Below are 27336 nucleotides of genomic sequence, written 5' to 3'. Positions count from 1 at the left end.
GAAACTAAACCAAAATGGTTTTATATTTTTGCAGTGTGCATTGGCTTCAGGAAAACTGTCAAAGTAAACCTAAAAATCTGAAAGAAAAGGTTCTAAATACATAAAACCATTAAAACCAGCGTTGGTTCAGGCTGAAGCTCCAGCAGCGATTAAATGTCTTCCAGAGCGCAGAGCTAAGGAGAACCGTGTGTGAGCTGCTGGGATGGGTTGTGCGATTGTCACACTAATTGTTTCCATCTTAGACTGCATGTGTGTGTGTGCGTGTGTGTGTGTGTGCGTGTGTGTGTGTGTGTGTGTGTGGTTGGCAGTCCCTTCAGAGGAGCAGGCCACTTCAGAGCCGCTGTGGGATTGCCACAGGCTTAGAGACGGTGCTGCCACTTCACACACTGCATGTATGTGTGTGTGAGAGAGAGAGAGAGAGGGAGGTGTATGGAGACAATCAATATGTTATCTTACACTGTGTGTGTGTGCGTGTGCGTGTGTGTGTGTGTGTGTGTTCTCACCTGTCTTCTGGCTCATGTCTGTGGGCAGGTGAGGCGGACTGGGGCTGAAGTGGTCGTTGCTGTAGGGCAGCAGAGACGTCAGCGGATGCATCCCGTGGGATTGCTGAACCACCGACACTTTGTTGGACTGTTGACGGAAACACAGCCACACAAAATCATTAAGTTTGTTGTCAAGATGGTGAGAATTATGACAACCTTAACATGTGGACGTGCTGCGGGATTTTGTCAACTTTAAAAAGTTGACCTAAACACCAACAACACCAACTCTGACAGGTCATCAATAGAGCAGGAGTTTAAATTAGCTAATGTACCATGGCTGTGTTAGCTTAGCTAACAGCAGCGTTAGTTAATCTACTACAGCGATCACTTATCAATAATCAGAAAATAAACATCGAGCCTGAAAACATGAAACTGTATCAGACTGAATGTTCTTTGAGAAATGTTGGAGTGTTTTTGGTGTTGAATCCTGATACAAATATCAACGTTTTCTTTGGTTGTTATGGCAACCAGTCGATGCAGAGTGAGAAAAAAGTGGCCTTGACTTATTTTTCAACAGTTTTCTGCGTTATTTACCCTTTGCTGTGGCACGCCGCACTGGATAAAACCAGCTTCATCTCCAGGTTTGATTTAGTTAACAGTTTTGTGGATGGAAAGGAAAAGAATCGTGTTTTTGCCCTTCAGCTTTGTGTGTCAACAATAATATGAACAGTCAACAGTCACTGTTCACTCAGGAAACAATTTAACTGTTTTGAAGCTGAAAGTGAATAAAATCTCTAAGATAAGTCAAAGGACAAGAATGATGGAAAGTGAAATGTAATTTCGTCAGTATAATGATACACGTGTGAATGTAACATTTCCTTGAAATGAATGCAAGAAGCATCAGACATGAAAAGGTTTAAATCTTAGTTTCACAACCACAAAAACAACACAGAACCAAAACCTGCAGTTCAGAAACTTTAAACAACAGGCAGAAATCACACACATCTACACTTCTACATGGGACAAAAGGAAAAACCTGGATATTTTAAACATGTTTTGGAAAAAACCCATATGGGCTGTACTTTGCTCTCGCTTGTTTCCAGGGGAGCGTGGAAGAGGAGGAGAAACGGAGCAGGAGGAGGAACGTCCGATCGATCAGCCTTTGATGATCAAGTGAGGCTGCGTGTGAGCCAGCTTGCTTTCATGTTTCTGTTTACAAATGGCTCTCAATAAGTGATGTGAAATCTGGTTGCTGCTAATGCTCTCGGCATGGTGGCCGACATCCGATACGTCGCAGCGGTTTGCAGAGTTGGAGGCGTCCAGGCCGCTCTGGCTCAGAAACCTGGCGGTGCGAGTGTGTCTGTATGCCTGGGTCATTGTTATAAACATGCATGTTTCAGCGTGAATAACTAGGTGGCGCTCAGAAAAGACGAGGATTTTTTGATCCACATGAACATTTCTCTGAAAACGTCTTCTATAATCGGAGATGGACGGATGTGGGTCCATTTGCATTAAGCAGCACTACAGAGCGGCAGATCTTGGTGCAACCTGCTGGGCCTCCTGCTGAGTTACAAAGTGAATACCTTATCACTTAAAGGCAGAGCTTCCACACACTGCACCCCACATTAACACACACACTATCCATCAGCATCTTAAAGTCTTACTCGGACCAAACTCGCAAACAGAGACGGACCCTCATGTGTATGCCACACGACGAGCGGTTGGAGAGATCAAACCGCCGAGCCGCGTTTAATGTTGAGGCACGTGAAAACAAAACGTGCCGCCTCTAGTGCCGGGCAGCAGAAGTATGTGAGACGGAGCAGCAGGTAGTACGGGGGTTTGATCAGATGGGCTGCATTCCTAATGATCTGAAGACATGAAAAAAAAATCCTAGAGTTTTGAGAAGATGTAGAGATTCTGCAAAAAGAGCTGGTTCATCACAAACACAACGTGACACGTGTGTTTCTGCACCGTAAAAAGGTGAAAGAGACGCTCAGAACGAGAGATTATGACTTTATTAATAAAACAGAACTTTGTGCTGCAGCTAGACCTGTCACAATAAGCAATAAATCAATTAATCACATGATAAATAAAGTAAAGCTCAATTTATCTGCATAATTTATCGTTCTTGACTTTCTTCCAAAAACTGGATGATGAAAGTCGCTGCTTTTGTCTACAGACTTCATAATTCATTTTATTTCTGTGTTCTTAAGTTTAGTTTATTTACTATGGATATTTAAAATGTCTTCCAGATCCAGTGTGAAATGTTAAGTATAATTTAAAGTTCATTCATCTTTAAGAATGTGTATTTTACTTAAAAATGGTCTCAAAACAAAAATATCATCGTTTATCGCTTTTATATTGTTTAATTACTTTATTGTCCAGCAAAATCTGTTATCCCAACAGGCGAATAAGACGTCGTTTCTCCAGACATTTATTGGTGTACTACGTTCTGCCACGACGTCGGTGGTTACCATAGCAACCGGTAACTAGCTCCTCCCCCTTTTTTCTGTTGTCGCCTCTAACTGTGCGGTAACAGCTAGAGTGCAGTTGTGTTTTCTTTACATGTATTATATTTTATCACATATTTTAGAATAATTTATTCATATGTGGTTTTTCATGAGTAATTTTTTTTAACATTATTAATGTTTTGCACTTTAGTTTTGTTAAACTTTACAATTGCTACATGCTGTTAGCTGCAGCTAGCTGCTCGTTGGGAACCGTTAGCAGCTCTTCATTTGTCTAAATAACTCGACTTCCTCTTGTTAGACACCTGACATACTTTATTTGCATTTAATTACAGTATTCTATCCAGGGAAGAAGAAATAATGTTGTTTTTTTTGCAGAATTACTGACATTTAGCAGGGAAAATCCCAAAAACTGCACAGTTTGCATCAGCAGACGGTAAATGTGACGGTAAATGTTTCATGACATTAAAGTCAAGCACAAGCAGGAGTTGACAAAAACTTTACATGAACTCACATGATATGGAGATTAGATATCTGCAGCAGCATCAGCATTCAGAGACACAACCACAGAATATGAAAGTGCGTGAATTTCTTGAATTCTCAGCATGTGCTGCAGGAAGGATGTGAACGCGTGTCGCACACACACATCTGCTGCGGCTCCGCTTCACGTGCTGAGGTCGCTCAAGACGTTTTGCTGTAACATTATAGCCACAAAATCATCCATTTATGTTTCCTCTCTTCCTCGGGGTAATTAGTCCGCCTTGAAGTGGCTTTCGCTGTGCCTTCCTTTTTTTTTTTAAACACACACACTCAGAGGCTGACTGAGCTCACTCATTTAACCCGTAATTATCAACCCCTCTGTGTTTAAGAAAAAAATCCCCTTTTCAACCCCCCACTACACACAGAACTTACACATCATTACTTTTGGTACAATAGGCCAGTGCTGACATGCACGTGGGACACACACACACACACACACACACACACACACACACACACACACACACTGAATAACACTTGCACTCCCTATGAATTATAAACCTGCAGTTTCTTAGATGATAAGAGTGAAAATTTACACCTATCTTCAGGCGCACACACATAAAGAGATGAGGAACTCGTTCAGCAGCCCTTTAATTTACAGCAGATGAATTACCCACCCTGCAAGGCTGACATAAATCACCAAGGCAGAAATTCATGGAGCAAATCAACAGGAAATCCAGTCAAATGTCTGAAACTTCACTTATTTAACAAAGAACTCACCAGATTCCTCAGTAATTCCCAGAACATATCCAGCCTAAACCTTCTGCCGGCAGTTTTCACTCCTTTCTGATAAGGAAAACTGTTGCTCTAATGCTACATTTCATACAGTAAGTCACATTTAAAAATAGCATTGCATCTAAAACTTTATGTCAAAGAATTTAAAAGTTGGCCTGATTGTCCTGCGACAGACTGGTGACCTGTCCAGGGTGACCCCGTGACCCCGCCTCTCGCCCGGAACGCAGCTGGAGAGGAACCAGCAACCCTCCTGACCCCATTAGGGACGAAGGGTGAACAGGAAATGGATGGATGGATGATGGATGGATGGATGATGGATGGATGGATGATGGATGGATGGATGGATGATGGATGGATGATGGATGGATGGATGGATGATGTATGGATGGATGATGGATGGATGGATGGATGATGGATGGATGGATGGATGATGGATGGATGGATGATGGATGGATGATGGATGGATGGATGGATGATGTATGGATGGATGATGGATGGATGGATGATGGATGGATGAATGATGGATGATGGATGGATGAAGGATGGATGGATGGATGATGGATGGATGGATGATGGATGGATGATGTATGGATGGATGATGGATGGATGGATGGATGATGGATGGATGGATGATGTATGGATGGATGTTGGATGGATGGATGGATGATGGATGGTTGGATGGATGGATGGATGGATGGATGATGGATGGATGGATGGATGATGGATGGATGGATGATGGATGGATGATGGATGGATGGATGATGTATGGATGGATGATGGATGGATGGATGATGGATGGATGAATGATGGATGATGGATGGATGAAGGATGGATGGATGGATGATGGATGGATGGATGATGGATGGATGATGTATGGATGGATGATGGATGGATGGATGGATGATGGATGGATGGATGATGTATGGATGGATGATGGATGGATGGATGGATGGATGATGGATGGATGATGGATGGATGGATGGATGATGGATGGATGATGGATGGATGGATGGATGATGTATGGATGGATGATGGATGGATGGATGATGGATGGATGGATGGATGATGGATGGATGGATGATGGATGGATGGATGATGGATGGATGGATGATGGATGGATGGATGATGGATGGATGATGGATGGATGGATGGATGATGTATGGATGGATGATGGATGGATGGATGATGGATGGATGAATGATGGATGGATGATGGATGGATGGATGGATGGATGGATGGATGGATGGATGATGGATGGATGGATGGATGGATGATGGATGGATGGATGGATGGATGGATGATGGATGGATGGATGGATGGATGATGGATGGATGGATGATGGATGGATGGATGGATGGATGGATGGATGGATGATGGATGGATGGATGATGGATGGATGAATGATGGATGGATGATGGATGGATGGATGGATGGATGGATGATGGATGGATGGATGGATGGATGGATGGATGATGGATGGATGATGGATGGATGGATGGATGGATGATGGATGGATGGATGGATGATGGATGGATGGATGGATGATGGATGGATGGATGATGGATGGATGGATGGATGGATGGATGATGGATGGATGGATGGATGATGGATGGATGGATGATGGATGGATGATGGATGGATGGATGGATGATGGATGGATGGATGGATGATGGATGATGGATGGATGATGGATGGATGGATGGATGATGGATGGATGGATGATGGATGATGGATGGATGATGGATGGATGATGGATGGATGGATGGATGATGGATGGATGGATGATGGATGGATGGATGATGGATGGATGATGGATGGATGATGGATGGATGGATGGATGATGGATGGATGGATGATGGATGGATGGATGATGGATGGATGATGGATGGATGGATGGATGGATGATGGATGGATGGATGGATGATGGATGGATGGATGATGGATGGATGATGGATGGATGGATGATGGATGGATGAATGATGGATGATGGATGGATGAAGGATGGATGGATGGATGATGGATGGATGGATGATGGATGGATGATGTATGGATGGATGATGGATGGATGGATGGATGATGGATGGATGGATGATGTATGGATGGATGATGGATGGATGGATGGATGGATGGATGGATGGATGATGGATGGATGGATGGATGATGGATGGATGATGGATGGATGGATGGATGATGTATGGATGGATGATGGATGGATGGATGATGGATGGATGAATGATGGATGGATGATGGATGGATGGATGGATGGATGGATGGATGGATGATGGATGGATGGATGGATGGATGATGGATGGATGATGGATGGATGGATGGATGGATGGATGGATGGATGGATGGATGATGGATGGATGGATGATGGATGGATGGATGGATGATGGATGGATGGATGATGGATGGATGGATGGATGATGGATGGATGGATGGATGATGGATGGATGGATGATGGATGATGGATGGATGATGGATGGATGGATGGATGATGTATGGATGGATGATGGATGGATGGATGATGGATGGATGAATGATGGATGGATGATGGATGGATGGATGGATGGATGGATGGATGATGGATGGATGGATGGATGATGGATGGATGGATGGATGGATGGATGATGGATGGATGGATGGATGGATGATGGATGGATGGATGATGGATGGATGGATGGATGATGGATGGATGGATGATGGATGGATGAATGATGGATGGATGATGGATGGATGATGGATGGATGGATGGATGATGGATGGATGGATGATGGATGGATGGATGATGGATGGATGATGGATGGATGGATGGATGATGGATGGATGGATGGATGATGGATGGATGGATGATGGATGGATGGATGGATGGATGATGGATGGATGGATGGATGATGGATGGATGGATGATGGATGGATGATGGATGGATGGATGGATGGATGGATGATGGATGGATGGATGGATGATGGATGGATGGATGGATGATGGATGATGGATGGATGATGGATGGATGGATGGATGATGGATGGATGGATGATGGATGGATGATGGATGGATGATGGATGGATGGATGGATGGATGGATGGATGGATGGATGATGGATGGATGGATGGATGGATGGATGGATGATGGATGGATGGATGATGGATGGATGGATGGATGATGGATGGATGGATGGATGATGGATGGATGGATGATGGATGGATGGATGATGGATGGATGGATGATGGATGGATGATGGATGGATGATGGATGGATGGATGATGGATGGATGGATGGATGATGGATGGATGGATGATGGATGGATGGATGATGGATGGATGATGGATGGATGGATGGATGATGGATGGATGGATGGATGATGGATGGATGGATGATGGATGGATGGATGGATGGATGATGGATGGATGGATGGATGGATGATGGATGGATGGATGATGGATGGATGATGGATGGATGGATGGATGATGGATGGATGGATGGATGATGGATGATGGATGGATGATGGATGGATGGATGGATGATGGATGGATGGATGATGGATGGATGATGGATGGATGATGGATGGATGGATGGATGATGGATGGATGGATGATGGATGGATGGATGATGGATGATGGATGGATGATGGATGGATGGATGGATGATGGATGGATGGATGGATGATGGATGGATGGATGATGGATGGATGGATGGATGATGGATGGATGGATGGATGGATGATGGATGGATGGATGATGGATGATGGATGGATGATGGATGGATGGATGGATGATGGATGGATGGATGATGGATGGATGGATGGATGATGGATGGATGGATGGATGGATGGATGATGGATGGATGGATGATGGATGGATGATGGATGGATGATGGATGAATGATGGATGGATGGATGATGGATGGATGATGGATGAATGATGGATGGATGATGGATGGATGATGGATGGATGGATGGATGGATGATGGACGGATGATGGATGGATGATGGATGGATGATGGATGAATGATGGATGGATGATGGATGGATGATGGATGGATGGATGATGGATGGATGATGGATGGATGATGGATGGATGGATGAATGATGGATGGATGATGGATGGATGATGGATGATGGATGGATGGATGGATGGATGATGGACGGATGATGGATGAATGATGGATGGATGATGGATGGATGGATGGATGGATGATGGATGATGAATGGATGAATGATGGATGGATGAATGATGGATGGATGGATGACCTGATTGGTTGAGGTTCCTCAGGGATTAATTCTCACAACCATTTTATTCTACATCTATACGATCGCTCTGCTCAGATTATGGATTACTACAACATCTTTTAACACAATCTATGCTGGACTTCAAACCACGGTGACTGAGTTGGTCTGTCTGTCATGTTACTCAGATGAAATCAGTAATTCTGTTCACACAGCAGGTCGTGATGCTCGATTTGTTCACAATACCTGCACAAGTCTGAACTGGGAGGAATCGGCGCCATCTTGGTAGGCAAATATAAAGCATAGATGAACCACGACTTCCAGAGCAACACAAAATAAGTACATGGACACTCTTGACCAATGTCAACAAAATGGCTGCTGTTGGGATCGAAACGTGTCGGATGATGAGAACAAGCTGCTGTTAGTTGACAAAGATCAGCATGGAGGAGATTCATGGACCCAAACAACCAAAACTTTAAAAACGGGTTTATGAAGGACGTAAGAACTGTTCATGTGAATAACAAGGTTTTGTTGACGGGCAGAGTGAATAGACTGAACTGAGGCTAAAAACCAAAGAATATAAAAACTTCAAGGACTCACATTTAGATTTTAACAGCCAATTAAAGCCTTTAGGTAAATCAGCCAAATAGCATCTTAAGACGTTGAGTCTGAAGACGTTTCAGACTTGCTGGTCGTGTTTGAAATCAAAACACCTGTTGACAGGGCAGAAGCTGAAAAGAGCAAAAGCAGATTTGAGTTTCTACTTTCCTCAGATCAAACCAGGAAAACTGTTGACTCCTTTAAATCAGGACAGAAAATCTTATGACTGTTTTAAATGTAAAAATGTACAATGCTTTTAGCATGATGCTTAATTTACATTATTTTTCCAAAATGTCTTGTCCTTGGCGTCATTTTCTCCACATTTATTCTTTTATTTCTCTGTAAATCTTCTGCGTATGAATGGTGCAACACAAATACTGTAACCTTGCAGCTGTTAACAGCTGGAGGTCACAATGATCTCTGAGTGAACAGGATCAGAGCCTCCAACAGGCCCTTCGTCACTCGTTTCTGTTTGCTCTGCCGCGGGTCGCGCCCATCTCCCCTCATTTCGTCTTCATGGCGCTCCGTAGAGCTGGTGGGACAATCTGGACCATGTTTCTGCAACATCAAGCAACCGAACTGACAAAGAACGTCCCGATCAGACGCCAACGGCAGCAGCGCTGGATAATAAGGCTCCTATTTGTTGATTACATCAAAGATTTAATTACTTCAAAGAAGCGATTACTTTAAAAATTACAATTAGATATCAACGCCTTTTAAAGTGCGTCAGGAAATCATAAATGTGTCCCTCCGTGTCTCTGTAGTCTCATTTAGCTTGAAAGGCCTTTGATTCATCAGGATATTGTTTCTGCCTTTTATCTTCTCTATTTGAACAGAAATCTGCGGCTGAATACAGGAGTTAATGGGATCTCAGACATCACTTGTTTGTAATCACAGCCCTCCACCTTGACCCTCACACACACACACACACACACACGCACGCACACACACACACACACACACACACACGGTTTTTTAGACATGCAAGCAAAATAACGCCGGCAGTCGCTCGTTTCCGAATGTGAGCACATTTTAATTTAGCGAACCTTATGCTGATAAAACGCCTTTAATGTATTCTTTAGTTTCCAAATGGCACTCTTAGTAGATCAGTGTCTTTCAATATTTGAAGAGGAAATTAAAGCATCCTCTGTCCTGCCTCAGTGCTTTTGAGTCTTTAATCTTACATTTCACGTCGATCGCGACATAAAAACACTCATTTACAGCTTCTTTCAGTCATCCCTGTTGTGGCAAAGCAGAAATAACAAAAGATGCCAACAATGGCCGATTCACCTTTAAATCTGCTCCAATGGAGATTTTGTCACATCGTAGCTAAAAAAGATGAATAAATGTGTTTTGGATGGGATTCCAGTCGTTTAAAACATGGTATGTAAAGGAAAAAACAGCTAAATCTCCAAATGATTTGAGTTCATTTTGGCTGGCCGAGCAAATGTATCATACAGGAAAAAACATGTTAAATAAAGCAAAAAATTCACTTTATGAATCTCTGCCATGTTGCCAGGTTTTAAAATGAATGTATTTCTTCAACTGTAACTATTTTTACAACTTTTTTTCAGTTTTGTAACTGATTTAAAGGGGCAGTATTATGCACTTTCCAGAAATATCATGACTTAAACTTTTAATTTGCACACCTTGAAATTGGGCCTCTGTCTCTTTAAGAAGCTTCTACTCTTTGGTTTCACCTCATCATCACAACAATGCTCCTCCACTATCCCGTTTACAACTGACCCATGATGTTCCTATGATGACGCACAACTCCGTCAGGCGTCTGCTGCTGCCACTAGTCTAGAGGATTCTTTATAATCATTTTCCTATAATCAAGGAAAAATAAATGTGGATCAAAAAAGTGAAGCTGGCTTCAGCTGCAGATTAAAAAATCCTGATCATCGCATTTACAGTGATTTGATACGAAACAATAAAAAATATTAATTACAACAATTTAAATAAATGAAAATAACTTTAAAATACATTTATATTATTATTTATATATATTTAAATGTTACATATCTTTTCTAAATAATAATTTATAGTAAAAATAAATTCATGCTTTTATGATACAAACATCTTTACAGATGGTTTAGCTTTATGAGTGAAGAATAAAACACGTTAGTGTCTCATATGGTAAAATTCCCCCACACACACCTGCAATGAGAGAGTGAGCACAAAAACACTGAACCAGACACACAAAGCAAAAGAAGGATGAAAATTATTAAGCAGGATCTGTAAATGAGGCTGAAGCTGCTTATTAGGGAAATGACAGCGTGTGTTTCCTGGAGCTCCTGGAAAATCCTCTCCCTGACGCCACTAATGTTTGACAAACTTGTAAACAAACTTCAGGAACGTTGTTGCTTTTAAAGTGAAAGCATGAAGAATAATCCTGAAACGTCCTTTATGACTAATGAATGTTCATGACTTTTGGCTCTGCTGAGAAAGAAAACAGAAAAGAAAATCTCTTCATCTTTCTTCAAGTAGAAATGAAAATATTTAACTGGCGCCTTCCTACTGCAAACTTAACATAAAACAGTTTAAAACGTCATAACTGCATGTCAATATGAGAAATCATTACTGTTACTAATTTAAATATTATGGTCAAATATTACTGCAGTGACTTAAGAACTGTAACATGTAGAAAGTATGTTTGCTCATAACACATGAATGAACCATGTTAGAAATAAATAGAAAATACTAAGAAAGAAGATAAGAACCAGGGTGTAAAAGATGTAAAAAATAAGTTCATTTGAACGTGTAAATATTTGGTTTTATTTAAAAGAATCATTTTGTTCAATAAAGTCAAAGTAAATAAAAAATAAATAATAATCAGGTCAAACCAGAGAAATTTAAATTTAAAAACTCAATCATTTCTGTTTGCATCATTTATTGTTTTTCTACTAAAACCTGGATGATAAAACTTTTCAGTTTGGTGTTTTGGTCTCAACTAAATCTTTTTTTGAAGGTTAATTCAGTTTACAGGGACTTCATAATTGATTTTATTTGTTTTGTTTGTTTATTTTGGATATTTAAAATGTCTTCCATTATCGGTGTTAAAATGTTCAGTAGAATTTAAAGTTTATTGATATTTCAGAATCTGTTCTTGTTTTATTACCATTATATACAACAATATTATCGTTTATTGCGATAACATCTGAGACGATTTATCGTCCAGCAACTTTGTTATCATCAGAGGTCAAAGTCAAATCAAGCTTCCAGTGGTTAGTTTTCTCTAAAGCCTAAAAATGATTTCTTTTTGTTAAAATTGAACGATTTTGGCCCATTCCTCCTCGATGCGTCCACCGGACCCCCCACAGCTCGTCCCGCCTCAGCCGTGACTCGGCCCCCCAATCTGGAAGTCATTGCCTTTTCCAGAGTCAGGAGCCGAAAATGAGAGCCTCTAAGTTGGAGGTTTGGTAACATCAAAGCTGCAGCAGCCATAACAATGCAGCTATGTTTAAAAACAGGAGCAAACACCCCCACTCTACTGCCCCCACCTCAACAAGCCCGCCCGCTACTCCCAATTACACACACACACACACACACACACGCACACACACACACACACACACACACACACACACAGTAATCCTCATATACATGCATGAGTGCATGTATGCAAAGATCCGCCCATGCAAGCACACGGCCTGGTCCGCCACACAGCTGGAACATCTGGGCCGTGGCCATGATGAATCAGTGACCGCAGCTGCTAACCGAGATGCTTTCTGCATTTCTGCATGTAACCAAGCAGTCTTCACTGAAATTACATGTTTGCAGATCATTCCTGCTTTTTATTCTCCTGAATCTGCGACTACAGTGTTCAGAAAGCATCGTGATCAGGGAGTAAAGAGAGATACTATTATTCGGGTAGAATAGCAGTTTTTACAAATCTGATGGTTGAATACAGAGATTCACCGATTGCAGTTCACCAATCTTTAAAAAGCCTGACCTGCTGATTCCAATTACCTCTGGCTGAAAAGTGGTTTGGATGTGAGCTGGTGGGTCGGTCTGTCAGTCAAACCTCTCACTGCAGAGCAGAAGAGGACAGCAGCTGATTCTAGATTAGATCAGCTCCACATGCAAGTATCGAGTATCGAGTATCGGCCAATCACCGATCTCCTAAAGCTAAGGAAAAGGACTGGCAGGTAAATCAGTCCACCAATCACTGAACAACCTGAAGAACAGATTGAAAACAATTAATATCTCTGCTTGAAGTGAACATTTATTGTATCATTTATCAATTATTGTGATAAATTTCTTATTAAGCTAAAAAGTTTAATTTATTGTTGTCACGATTTGTAATGTTTAAACCATCTGTGCTGTTCGTCTTACTATTTTCTTCACAGTTTTTTTTATTGAGAGTGTCAATAAATATTAATAACAATGATTAAATGCAGTTACTGTGAGCAGCTTGGTGACAGAAATCATATTTCTTCATGTGCCTGTCACAATAAATCGTGTCGGAAGTTATCGCGATAAATGATAACATTGTTGTTTTGAGACATTTTAAGAAATATTAAGGTATTAGCATAATAATAATAATAATAATAATAATAATAATAATAATAATAATAATAATAATAATAATACAAGAATACATTCTCAATGATCAATAAACATCTAATGAGCATTTAACTCTGGAAGACATTTTAAATATCCTAAAACAGGGGAGCCCAAAGTGGCCCCTGGGGGCCGATTGCATCCTGCATGTTTTAGTCTCTCCCTGGTTTAACGCACCTGGATCCACTGATGGATCATTAGAGGCCTAAGAAGAACTTGGACCTGCTGAAAGGTTGTTGGTACCAGGGAGGGAATCAAACCTGCAGGATGCAATCGGCCCCCAGGGGCCGACTCTGGGGACCCCTGTCCTAAATAAATAAACAGAACAACAGAAACAACAAATAAAATGAATTATGAGTCTTTGTAAGCTAAAGCATTGGACTTGTCATCCAGTTTTTGGTAGAAAGAGAGAAACAGTAAATCATGCAAATAGAAATCCTTGAATTTGTTTTAATTTATGATGTGATCTATTGATCTATTGATCTATTGATCTATTGAAATGGTGCCTAAATAAGCACATTCCATCTTTTCAAGAGCAGCGTTTGTGTTTGTGGTTTTTGATTCAGTCATGGAGCCAATAAAAAGTTTTATTATTATTACAATAATTCCACGTTGAGATCATTTGTCGATTTATTCAATAATGTAGCAGCACAAAGTGTTTCACCAGTGTTTGAAAATGTTTTTAATTTTGTCTATACAGTTTGATAGCAGATTAAACATTTTAATTTAGTTTTTACTGAACGTTAACATCCCATCCCGCCAGATTTTGGACTGTACTAAATACTGTACTCCCTTTAAATTCCCTCTGACATTATTCGCCTAATTTCCTTCAGGCGTCAGCGTTAGAAAATGACATCTGCATCTGCTCCACTAACAGAAACGATTTCATCAGGCCTGATGCCGTGAGAAAAGCTCTGAGCCAAGGAGAAAACTCTGCAGCTGGCTCCGGCTCACGGATGCAACCGGCTGCAGAAAAAATAAAAAAATCCAATCCAAGCAGCGCCATGGCACTCAGAGATGAGTTATCTCTCTTAATGAGTCGACGGAGACAGACTCTCTCTGCTAGACTGCGGCGGCAGCGAAAGGGACCTCTAATGATTGGTCCTGAAGTCGGCTAATTAATGGTCTACTTGTTTATTTCCACCAGAATGTTCCACAATTAACAACTTGTTTGTGACACTCGGGTAATCGCCGGCAACAAAAATATTGACACATGGAGTCGGCAGGAAACGAGGCGACCGCACAGGACATAAATCCTCCAGGGTTTGGTCTGCTCAGACAATAGATAGAGACCGCAGCCATATTTGTCTCTTTGTGGGAGAAAGTTAGCAGAGGAGGAAAAAAACCAAGTGGTTTGATAAGAGCATTGTTAGGCGGACACAAAGGAGAGAGAGGCGTCAGAGTTTGCATTTATTCTCACACCAGGAGCTTTTTTTCTCCCGAGTGCAAAATGTCAAACTTCAATAACTGTGTTTATCTGACCTGATTTATCTGCGGGCTGCGGTTGGGCACCAAATTTTTATCCAATTATCAAGATGAAGAAAAAAAAAAGTGACCTTTTTCTTTTTCAGAGTCTCCTGCCTGCGACTGAACGGCGGAGGGAGCAACAGGAAGGTCGCTGGCGGACTGCGATCCCGTCTTCCCCCCGTTAACGAGATGACGGAGCAAATGTCTGTCGCTCACTCATTGTGAAACCTTTCCTGCATGGCTGCTGAGCATCGCTTTCACTAGCCAGCTCAGCTTTAAATACCAGAGCAGAAGCTCGAAATGGGAAATGCCGCCGCAGGTCGAGAAAATAAAAACCCCTACAGTGACGCGCTTCCTGTGTGCCAGTATGTATTTATTACACAAATATCGCCACCAAATACCACATTAAAGGCAGCCAGGCGGGTCATAGTGAAAGTACTTTTTCCCTCTCTTCTTAGATGAATGCAGATTTATAGATGCAACTAAACCAGTTTGGGTTTTCCTTCCTGTTATCTCCCCTTTTCTCTCGCTCTCGCTTTCAAATTAACAAAATTAAAAACTCTGATTACTGGGGAAGTTTGAGCAAATAATTTAAATAAATGGAACTAATTTCCCAATAATAAATTCTAGATGAGGGCAGAATAAAACGTATTAGACATCATTTGTTTTCTGGTTTTTAAATACTGCTTGAATTATTGTCAGTTTATTCTGCGACTTTATTTTCAACTAACGCAGCAGGTTTCCCAAACTAACGTCCTTATAGACTTAAAAACAGAAGCATAACAGATTATAATTACACATTTAATACTTTTAGCCACTGCTTAAAAGACAGGAAACAATATATTCTCAATATTTTAAAAAACTCTAACGCTTTAATTAATGGGTGGATCAGAATAAAATTCACTTAATGGTCTAAGGTCTTTTTTCTTTTTTAAAATAACTCAATATATTAAGCAGTATATTTAGAATATAGATTTATAAGCCTGCAGTTCAGCAATGCAGCTGCATTTTTAAGTTCATTAATGGTTTATTTATTATGAAACGTAAGTTTGTACCAATATTCATGAGGTTTTTGCAGCTCCTTTGAAGTTGGAAATATATAAATTATACTATTTAAAGAGATTTTTCTGTGGTAAATTCAAATGGCCAGGAATCAACGATGTATTTTGTTAATAATTTAAACTATTTGCTCCAACCAATGGAAACCAGGACTGGACAACCTTTATCTTAAAACATAGGGAAAAAAACAACAGCAGGTCCGTTTTAAAGAGAAATTTAACTGAGAAGGGTCATTAAAAAAAGCAAAAAATAAAATATGAATGTGTACTTGTGCTTAAAAACAGAAATACACATTATTTTTTGCAAGTAAAAAACTAAATTTTACAAAGTAATCTGAAGTAAATATCTACACACTTGAAAAGACAAAACTAACTTAAAAATAATTTTTAGCAGGATAAAGAGCGTGTTTTAAATAAATAATTCCTTAATATTGGTGAGAAAGTTTGATTTCCACTGGCAGATTGGCGCCGTTACCTGGCAACCGCAGCCAAGCCCCGCCCGTTACCTGGCAACCGCAGCCAAGCCCCGCCCGTTACCTGGCAACCGCAGCCTAGCCCCGCCCGTTACCTGGCAACCGCAGCCTAACCCCGCCCGTTACCTGGCAACCGCAGCCTAGCCCCGCCCGTTACCCGGCAACCGCAGCCAAGCCCCGCCCATTACCTGGCAACCGCAGTCTAGCCCCGCCCATTACCCGGCAACCGCAGCCTAGCCCCGCCCGTTACCCGGCCACCCAGTTCCAGTTCCAGTGGCAGACGTTTTCTCCATGTTACAAGTGAACTGGAACGTTTTCATCAATATTAAGGAATTATTGACATGAAGCTCCTGCATCTTGCTGAAATGTTACTTGCAAGTTAGTTTTGCTTCATATCAAGCGAACTGAGATATTTTCTCTAGAAAATAAACAAAACACCAGGTGATATTTTGTGTTTATGAACCAGTTAGAGATATTTCACATTGAGCCACAAAATAAAAGCGTAACTTTTGGGGGTAATGTCCAGCTTTGTGCAGTTAGAGCAATAGATTTTCTTCTAAAATCTATTTTTCTTAATGACTTCACCATGGAAAGGAAGCGCCTGCTTTTCCAGCTCTAATGGTCCGTGTGTGTGTGCTGTTGTGTTTCCTGACGAGGTGCTTGGGCCCGGCTTGTTGCAGACCAACAGGTTATGGGAAGCTCAGCCATTTTGCATGCTCTCTGCCCCGCGGGTCAGCCATTGACTTCATGAGCACGGCGCTTTCTGAAGTCGGATCTGCTGCTTTGATGTTTGTATCAAATGCTGGGATCCCGGGGCGTCGGCGTCGTGGAAGTATTGAAGGCCGTGCAAAAGAAGTGGCTGGCAGGTGCTGCTGCTGAATGGCTTTAAAACCCCAAACAGAAATATTCTGTTTTCATCTGCATGCAAACATACTCTTTATGGCACTAAGATAAATATGAAAGGATTTGCAGTTTAAAATAAGCAAGATATTTTTGCACAAATTTACATTTTAATTTGTGCAATGCCTTACTTCCTTTTCAAAGAAAACAAACACAAAAAAATCAGTAAAAAATGTTTTTAGCCTAAAACTTTAAACTCTTTAAACAACCTTAAAAAATCTACAACGCAGAATGAATTAATATTGATTGATGTAATGGCTAAATTTATATTTGTTTTTAAATTAGTTTTTATATTTCTGAAACTGTTTGTGTGTCGTTATAACTGTTGACACGTTTGATTTGAATATTGTTTGTGTCTTATGGAAAACACTGAGTCAGTTTTATAATGTGTGTGAAAGGCGATTTAATTGTGATGTTTGGTGTAAACCACAGGAAGAACATAGTAGAGATTAATGAATAAACAAACACACAAATAATCATCACTCTTATAAAGAGAGAATTAGCAAGAAAATACATTTTCCTACATCATTCCCAGGAATATTTGCTGTTTTGTGAACTACCTTTTGTTTTGGAGAGAAATTTTTAAAGCTTAAGGTGTTTAAAAATTTGTCAAACCTTAAACTGTGAAGTTCAATTTAATTATTAAGGTTCATTTGTAGCAGCTGACAGTCCAAACAAAAGGTTTCTGCAAAATCTTTCAGCTTTTAGTATTAAAAGCTTCACTTAGATGAAGTTTAAATTTAGGAGTGATGTGGGAACAAAGTTATTATTTATTCTGTAGCTCTGCTTTTAAAAGTACATTCAAGGTTCACCAAAGGATGGATGGACAGACGGACGACTACATTTATCTCCTTCTACAGCTGCAACGAATAGACACTGTGACTGGAGTTTTATTTTGAAGGCCTCTTCACGAACGTTCAGTTTTTGGCACTTCCATTCTGGTTGTGGGAATGTGGTTTGGGTCCAACAACACGGCAATCACAACTTTTACAATGAAGAACCCAAAAATGCAAACCCAAACAAACAGACGACAAATTCAGAGCGAAGACATGCTCACAAGCCTCGAGGTGTTTTTCTACGCCAATAAATCTAAGGAGCAGAATCCTTCATACCATGATTACAGGTTGCCTTTTTTCAAGACAACCAGAAGAGGATTCGGAAACCATCTCCTGCTTGAAGAGCGCCGACATAAATTGGAGGATTTATATGCAAAAACAACATTGTGATTTTGTTTTTCAGTCCTAAATAAGCATCTTTACTGCACATTTTAAAGTCAGAGGAAGAACAGGAAAACCTGCAGGAGATAATAGGAAAGTTAAAAAACCTCTTTTTTACAGCATGTCTGGAGTTCATTCAGGCTGCAAGAAAGCGAGAGAGAGCGAGACTTTCATTTAATAAAAGTAAAGCTGAAGAGGTTATACTTTTGTGCTTGTGTGTGTTCAAGCTCATGAAACGTGCTGGATATGGAAATATTAATGGTCTGTCACCGAAACAGACGTTTTAGCAATGCTAACACTTTAAATGTTGTCTTTAACAACTTTTAAACTTTGTTTATAGAAAGAGCTTCCCTGCAAAGCTGATTAGAAAATATTTTCTCTTTAAGGGAGATCTAAATTGATTAAAACTTGAAATCATTACAAAATCCACAGATCAGAAATTTGCCACAATATTCTGATCATGTCTTCTCCTTCCTAGATTATTATTTCGGTGACTTTAACAATCCCCTGTTGATTAACTAAGTTTCAAAGACAAAACAAAAGCGAGACAAGGACGACTGAAGTGAAGGCTGGCTGGATGAGAGTCTTCCCTCCTTTCATGTTGTAATGTATTCTCTCTGATTAATTCCTTTTGCCCCAGCGGCGTTGGTGATTTCTGGGGATGAGCGGAGAGCCCCACCTCTTCTCTACCTCCGTTTCCCATGTCAGGCCCCCTGCTGGGGGCTGGTCCCCTCAACACGCGCCGCGCAGCAGCAAGGAAACAAGCCAGCTCCGAAAAGCCACGTCATTTTCATCTCAACACATCCCGGCACAACGTGCAGACAAAATTAGGGAAATGGAGTGGATACATGATGCTTTCACTAGAGAATATATCACTTTATCCTAAGAATACCACGCATTACTGCAAAAACACAAAAATATTACCAAGTATGTTTTTGCCTGGTTTCTAGAGCAAATATCTCAGCTCACCTGAAATAAGACAAAAATAAATAACTTGTCAGCAAGATACAGGAGATTGTTTAAGAAAATGATTCCTTAATATTCATGAAAAACTTCTAAATCCACTGGCAGATTATTTCACTAATAACAAAAATTTTTCCAGGTTATTTAATGGCGTAAAACGAGCTCTTATATCTTGCTGAATAGCTACTTATGTGTTATTTTTGTCTTATTTCAGATGTACTTAGATATTTTCACTAGAAACTAAACAAAAAATGACTGGTAAGATTTAGAGTTTTTGCAGTGAAGTGACAGAAACCCGTTTTATCAACCAGCTTTATGTGATTCATGTGTGATAATTCTATTTCTATAACTTATTAGAAAATTTTCAGGTAAAATATAGAATTTTTTTTTGATAGCAATTAAAATGTTTCACATGCAGTCCGTTATGATATGAAATTTTGTTAAACAGCGACCGAGACTGTAGCTGACCTGAGGAAAGGGAAGTAAAGTTCACATCAGTTTCAGGGAGAAAATATCGAGTGGATTTCAAAACTGTAAACCTGAGTTTGATCCAAACACCTGGAAATACAGCTTGGGTTTTCCTCGCCCCTCATTTATCACCAGAAGTTGTTGTTACCACAAGTGGTTTGGCTGGTTCTCAGGGGATTAGGCTGCTTTCCTCTGTGATGGATAACGCCTGCAGTCGGTTACTGTTACACAGCTGCATCAGTGTCACAAGAGGCCTGAGGTGCAAAACAACAAAATGTCAAAAGAGCAAAATATTCTTAGTTTGGCCTTTAGCTGATTTAAGATCTAAAGTTTGCAACATTTAGTGATTTTTTTAAGTTCACCTCTTATTAGCTACAATCCCACCAGCACAAACCAGTACAAGATGACAGAAGATTGGTTTTAATCTCCCAGTTTCAGGAGGAAAACTGCTGGTCTGAGAAAGATCTCCCAGTAGGAATCAGAGATTCACTTCATGTTCATCCTCACTGTACTTTAGACTGGACTGAATTATATATAGGAGAGGCAAACCACCCGCTGCTTGTTTGTTCAAGTAAGCAGAAAGAAGACAGAAAGGAGCGAGGGATGAGAGGAGGGAGAGAGAGAGAAAATAGATAAAACTGGAGGGAAAGAAAAACAATGAAAGAGAGATGAGAAGAAACAGCAGAAGAAAAAGAAAAGAGGAGGAAAACTGAAACATGTTTGATGGATGGATGATGGATGGATGAATGATGGATGAATGATGGATGAATGAATGATGGATGAATGATGGATGAATGAATGATGGATGAATGATGGATGGATGATGGATGGATGGATGATGGATGAATGATGGATGGATGATGGATGAATGATGGATGGATGAATGATGAATGAATGAATGATGGATGGATGGAGTGTAGGTAGTCAAAATGAAGAGCTAACGTGATGTTAGCATTTTTACAGTTAGCCTCCTGCAGCCATGATTGTTTGGCTGCGTCTTCCATCGCTGACCAGCCGCTCTGGCGCTGCACCTCAGCGGCGGTTCCCTTTGAGTCCAGCTGTGTGTGTGTGTGTGTGTGCGTGTGTGTGCGTGTGTGTGCGTGTGTGTGTGTGCGTGTGTGTGTGTGTGTGTTGTGGGACCCTCCTCTGCCCATCCAGATCACATTACACAAGGCCTGGGCCTCTGATGTGGCTTCAGATAGAGAGCGTACAAACTCGGGCCCACAACCACACGGCCCAGATCAGCGCCGGCTCCATCCTGCGGTCTCCTCCTCACTATGAAAGAATATTTCAGACAGCGTTTTACATTCCCTCACTTTATTCCTGCACACATGCTGCTCTCATTTAGGGGCTTTTTCTTCATATACTGGATGAAGTGTATCAGTGGCTGCAACATGAGTTCCCCCAACTTTCTATATTGGACAGAGGTTCTGATCGGTTCTGTTTGGTTTTGGGTTTAACTTATCAGTTCCAATCATTTTGACACAAAGCTGCAGATTCTTTCTTTGGATTCTAATGTCCCTTTATAAAGTACCTTGCTAAAGTAATGCTAACCCTTTTTTTTTTTACATTTTGTCATGCCAGAACTGAACTCTAATCCAGAACCGCACGGCATTCTGGGGGATTTAGGCAGAGGAAAGGCTCTAGCCGCTCCACCCCCAGGGCCAGCTAAGATGGCTGAGTGGCACCAACTAACTCACTCACTCGCTTGTTACCTAGCAACAACATGCAGAGTAACTTACTAAATTATTCTTTGGTTACCTAGCAACAACGTGTGGAGTTACTTACTAATTTATTCTTGGGTTACCTAGCAACAACATGCAGAGTAACTTACTAAATTATTCTTTGGTTACCTAGCAACAATGTGTGGAGTTACTTACTAATTTATTCTTGGGTTACCTAGCAACAACATGCAGAGTAACTTACTAACTTATTCTTTGGTTACCTAGCAACAACGTGTGGAGTTACTTGCGCAGCAGCAGTTTAAGGTTTCTCCACCGTGTTTCAAAGCTGCTTTAAAATAAAAAACTGGATAGAACAGGGAAGGTCACATCACAGATTCAGATATAAAAAAATATAAATCAATAGTTATCGATTCTGATTGATACGAATCCCTTGTATCGTGATCGTCCAGCCCAGTCCCAAAACATATTGATCTATTACAAAAATCCCAACAGAATCTCTATCAATATTTTGGTAAACTATTATCGTAGAAACTATTGGTTATACATGGTCTTCAGGAGGAATCCATGTTTCTTTAAAGATCAAATAAAGCGTAGTAGAAGAAATGGAGTGCATATTTAAAATAAACTACATAGAAGTAATTATTAATCTGTAGATAAGGAGGAACTGAATGTCAGGAAACCATTAAAAATAACTGACATATGTAAATGAGGCATACAGAGACAAACAGGATTCCTCCTAATGGAAGAATAAAACGAAATAAGAAGTTACCCAACAGAACCTTGACCCATTACAACAGCACCATCTCTGTTCTGCACATCAATTAAATCCCGTCCCACTGGCCGGGTCTTGTAGTGTATTAGCACGCCGTCTCCAGCGCTGCCTCTCGCCGAGTTTCTCTTTAATCTTCCGGAGATGTTGCCATTGATGGGCTTATTGATTTGATGTAGAGCCAGCAGCTTTTATCTCCAGGAGCTCAAAGAGGCGCTGAAGAGCAGAGAGCACTCCCCAGCAAGTCCGACTGAGCAGACTCTGCTTGGTTCTGCAGCTCCTGAATTAACTCCGGGACGCGGGATCCTCCACCGGCACGCGTCCACAGAGACTGGAAGTTTTTATAGCAATTATACTTCATTTAAAATACCTGAAAATCTGCTCTTTGTCTAAAACTTACAAGCTGTTGCTACCTGACAGTAGAAGAGCTTCAGCTCAAAAATCACAGCATTAGTTCCAGTCAAGGCCGGCCCAAGGCATATGCAAGCTAAACAGCTGCTTACACTGCAAAAACTCACAAAAAAGTATTTTTGGTCTAGTTTATGGCACAGATATCTTAGGAGACTTAAAATAAGACAAATGTAACTTTTCAGTAAGATACAGGAGCTCGTTTTAAATCAATACTGATGAAAATGTAATTATTTCACTTGTGCACAAATTGGTTTCTGACCCATCGAACATGTTTTAACCAAAAATCCACCAAACTGACTTGGAAACTTTTTCTTTTGCCTGAGATTGTTATTTTGGTTACTTATATGAATTTTGGTGCTTTAAATAACAAAATTTCCACTTAACTTTGTATTCCAGCTTGTCTGATTATGCAGTTTTTAAATGTTAAATCATTTATGATTTGATCAGTTACTCTGTACTTGAGTAAACGTTTTCCCAAATACTGTTTTGCTTTTACTTGTGTAGATTTTTTTGGGTAATCTGCTCTCTCTGGTCGATCACTGATCTCCCACAATGAAGGAAACTGATGCCAATAAATGAGCTGGTTGATTAATCGGTGCAGCCTACCATCTGTTGCTCTGGAGGGCCCCTAACTAAACTCTGCTGAAGGCCTCAAAAAGGCTCTGGCCGGCCCTGGTCCATTAGGACAGGCAGCAGTTTTCTCTTCTTGTCTTCATGTGATCTGGAGATGGCACCAGTCCATGCCGGAGTCATGTTGGGAGCGTGAAGCGAGGGCGCTGCCATGCAGCTGACCACATGTGGAGCTTCTCCAAAAGTGGAGCAGAGCCAGAGCTTCACCGCATGCCGAGGCGCAGGAGGCCGCGATCTGCTGCAGCATCACACAGACCGCCTGCTGCCACCCTTCATCTTTATGTGTGTGTGTGTGTGTGTGTGTATAAACACATGTTTGCACCACATCTGCTTGCTCGTGAGTGTGTGTGAGTGTGTGTAGCCTCAGCTTTATAGAAAACTCAGCATGTGTGTTGCTTTGCATGAATGGTGTGTATTTTTATGAAAAGCTCCTTCATAACTACCCGTTTGACTCGATTTTCTGCTATCGATCATCTCTGTACAAATAACATGGTGGCTCACCCGCAGCGTGTAATTATCACCCCAAAATAAAGTGACTTGCTCCACTAAAAGACCTCTGTGCTGGAATTAGCTTTGGTCAGAGACTCGTGTCTATTTTCCTTCACTTGCTCGCCTCGTGTAAACTTAATTCTTTAAATCTTGTAAAGTGAAAATTGTGGACTTTTTACTTTTTGTTTTGCACACTGAAGATGTCTGATGATTTATGTGGAGCTGTGGAGGGAAAGTCTTTAGAAAAACAAGCAAAATGAATCAGTTCACCATAAAAGATATGAAGCAAAGCCAGGTGATGAATCAATTTGATCAATTAATCACATTTTCTGTTTAATTTTTTGGAAAATCTGGATTTTCTCCTTGGGTTTCCATAATTCACCCAAGAACTACCATCTTGCATTACAAGCAGGTTTTATTATTTTACCGTTAAATTCCAGGGAGGATAAATGCGAGGAGCTGAGTGGGGGAGGGGCTGTTCCTCGGAGGCGGAGCTAGGTCCACGCAGGCGTTTAGAAAAGCTGAATGGTTGCCATGGAGATTAGAGGATTTCTCAAACAAGCATAAAATAATCAAGGCAACACTCTGAGTTTGTTTTTGGTCTGATAATTGACTTTAATATAAGGTGATGCATTTTAGTTCTGATATTTTGCATCAAAATAACAAAAGTTTTGATAAACTCAGTTAAATCCTAATTACTGCACATTTATTAATGACCGAATCGTTTTAGTACTCAACTAAAACTATGTTTTGAATCTAATTCCCTCTAGTTGGACTTTTCCTTTTCCAGATTTGTGCATTAAAACTGTCTGGAGGTTTTATGGTTTTTAAGTGTTTTGGTTTAACGGTGCAGTAGGAATATTTCTCTCTGACATGCCATGTTTCACTCTTTGTCCTTTTCTCTCTGTCCTTCTTTATTTTGAGTCAATGCCGTTTTTGATTATTTTTACTGCAGCTGACAATAAAAAACAAAGTTTTTGTGTTAAGAAACTGTATCACTCTGACGTAAAAAAGCAAACAGAACCTAACAGATTGCAGAAATCTTTCAGGAATAGGAAAATACTTTTCAACGCTTGAATGAATGAATATTTCATTTTGTATGTTTTAAGAGTCAGGTCATGTTTGCAAATTAGAACTGATTTGATTTTCAGACATTTTGCCTGGAAAGAATAAAAATAAAGAATGATCTGCCAACTACTTTCTCCCTGTTTCCATCCATCAGTTTAGCCTCCCTTGTTTTTGGTTTTTGTATTCTTGTTTCTGAATTCTTCTCCAGCGTTTCTGTCCGTCCAGGATGACTATACAAACGCCCGATGTTTGTGTTTGTGGCCAGCTAAATTGTTTAGGCATGATTTGTAATGTAAATATGTGGTTGGGTGTGTGAGCATCGCCCCCCTGAGCCTGCACACACACAGGACACAAAGCAGAAACAAAACATATTCGGACCGCCCGGCGCCGCCAGGCTCGGCCCTGTTGCTCCTGCGAAGCCATAATTGTTCCCGGGCCGCTCCCCTTCTGAGCGCTGCCCAAGCCAAGAGCCTTAAAGTTCTGCTTCCACTTTTAATCGCTCTACAAAGGAGGTCAGATGTAGGACGCCGCCTGGTACATCCCAAATATGTAAAAGTTTCAGAGAACAACTTCATTGTTCTCGTTGAATCAGCCCGTGTCTTAAATAATTACTGATGCGTTTTGACATTTTAACATGATCAACAGCAGTAAAAAGGCTCCAGGAATACAAACTGGGAGGATAATAAAATGTTTTTCATTTTTACAAAGTCCTATCGAATGTGTTATTGTGATTTAGTCTGGTGAACAAAGAGTTAGCTGTTATTAAGAAGCAGAGATATGGAGGTGAAATCTTTAAGATGGAGATTTGGATCTCCATCTTAAAGTTTAAAAGAAGTTTAAAAGGAAATAGCATCGGAGTTAGCCGGCGGTTTCACCCGGTTAGCTAGCAACACTCGGCTGGAGAATCATTCAAGAAGCTCTCACGTCTTTTTAAAAGTTTATCCAGAAACATTTTTGTTACCAAGATGAAAAAGAAGTGTTAACCGTTAGCCGCTAACAATGCTAATATTAGCATCTGTAATTTTCTATTTGAACCAAAAAGGTTTCAACTGTGTTTAGATTTTATTCATTTCTAAATTATATTAATTCATTGCCTTCTTTTATAAAAGTAGGTGGTTTACTGCTGAAGTTTTGGTGCAACAAAGTCAGGTTTGATTTTCCAGAAGAAGTTTTCATGCTAAGCTAAAACCAACTAATGCTGCTAAAAGCCTGGCCGTGTGAACGTCCATGTCGTCTCGGCTCATCGTGTGCATCGCCACACTTCTGATTCATTCTGCCCGGCTCTCAGCTCTCCTCTGTTCATATGTGAATCTATGAATTCCCAAACTCTTTTGATCCAACTCCAGAAAAAATACGGTGAGGAACCAAACAAACCAAACCTTCTGACTCAAGCCAAACCCAATGCTCCCAATCTGCCCTCCTCTCTGTCTCTCCTTCAAAGTCATGGCGGCGCAGATCAAGAAACAACCAGTTCATTCATTTTAATAATCAGACTTCATGTTCTCAACCACTTTGCTTTATCAGTGATCTGCTTTTTGTGGAACATTTGTGCACCTGGATGCACGCGTGAATGTCACATGTTTCCATGATGCTAAGAGTTTCCTCCATTGTTGTGGCCTCAATGGTTAAATTAAAACACAAAGAAGAAAGAGAGGGAGAAAAAGAGTCGCTGCATGTAAACAGATACAATTTAACTCTGAGCTAACACAGCAGAGTTTCTCTGTCAGACTGTGTTGTTGCAGTTAAAAATGATTTTCCATTGCAGGTTGTTGTCTTCTCCTCCCCTGGTACTTGGAAAAAAGGAGATGCAGTTGAGCAAGCGAACCTTGAAAATTTTCCACCAGCACACAAGAGGCGCACCCAGTTATAAAGAAGCAGTGTGTGCGTTTGTTCAGGTGACAATGTGACTCGAGGCCTTTATTTTCCATGGTAAACCACAACAGGCTTAACCTTGCCTAACACTACACAACAAACACAAGAGCTGTCACACGAACGCAGGCAGAATTAAAAGCACTGAGATCGTAGCAGACCTGCACATCACAGAAGACTTGTTTTCTCAAAACGTCGTAAAATCTGCTTCTGAGTTTTACAATTAAAATCTCTTGTTTCAACATTTTAAAG

At 40.6% G+C, this 27336-nt stretch overlaps 1 protein-coding gene and 1 long non-coding RNA gene across 7 annotated transcripts in view; one reads left to right on the top strand and one right to left on the bottom strand.

Annotated features, from left to right (window-relative positions):
• tcf7 (transcription factor 7) overlaps positions 1 to 27336 on the bottom strand; it is a 77175-nt gene that overhangs the window by 27406 nt on the left and 22433 nt on the right. For all 5 annotated transcript variants that reach the window (XM_044140387.1, XM_044140391.1, XM_044140388.1 and 2 more), the window contains exon 4: positions 504 to 630. In XM_044140387.1, the coding sequence (XP_043996322.1) occupies positions 504 to 630 (127 nt within the window). The remainder of the gene's footprint in view (positions 1 to 503; positions 631 to 27336) is intronic.
• LOC122844691 lies at positions 813 to 15408 on the top strand. Of its 2 annotated transcripts, none has more exons than XR_006372920.1 (3): positions 813 to 1123; positions 1586 to 1655; positions 15189 to 15408. It is a non-coding gene; the product is annotated as an uncharacterized LOC122844691 (long non-coding RNA). The 2 variants fall into 2 exon arrangements; XR_006372921.1 differs by having other exon boundaries at positions 1586 to 1667.

Source organism: Gambusia affinis, linkage group LG15 (assembly GCF_019740435.1).
Source record: "Gambusia affinis linkage group LG15, SWU_Gaff_1.0, whole genome shotgun sequence".
Lineage (NCBI taxonomy): Eukaryota > Metazoa > Chordata > Actinopteri > Cyprinodontiformes > Poeciliidae > Gambusia > Gambusia affinis.
This window is presented reverse-complemented; position numbering and strand designations above follow the sequence as displayed.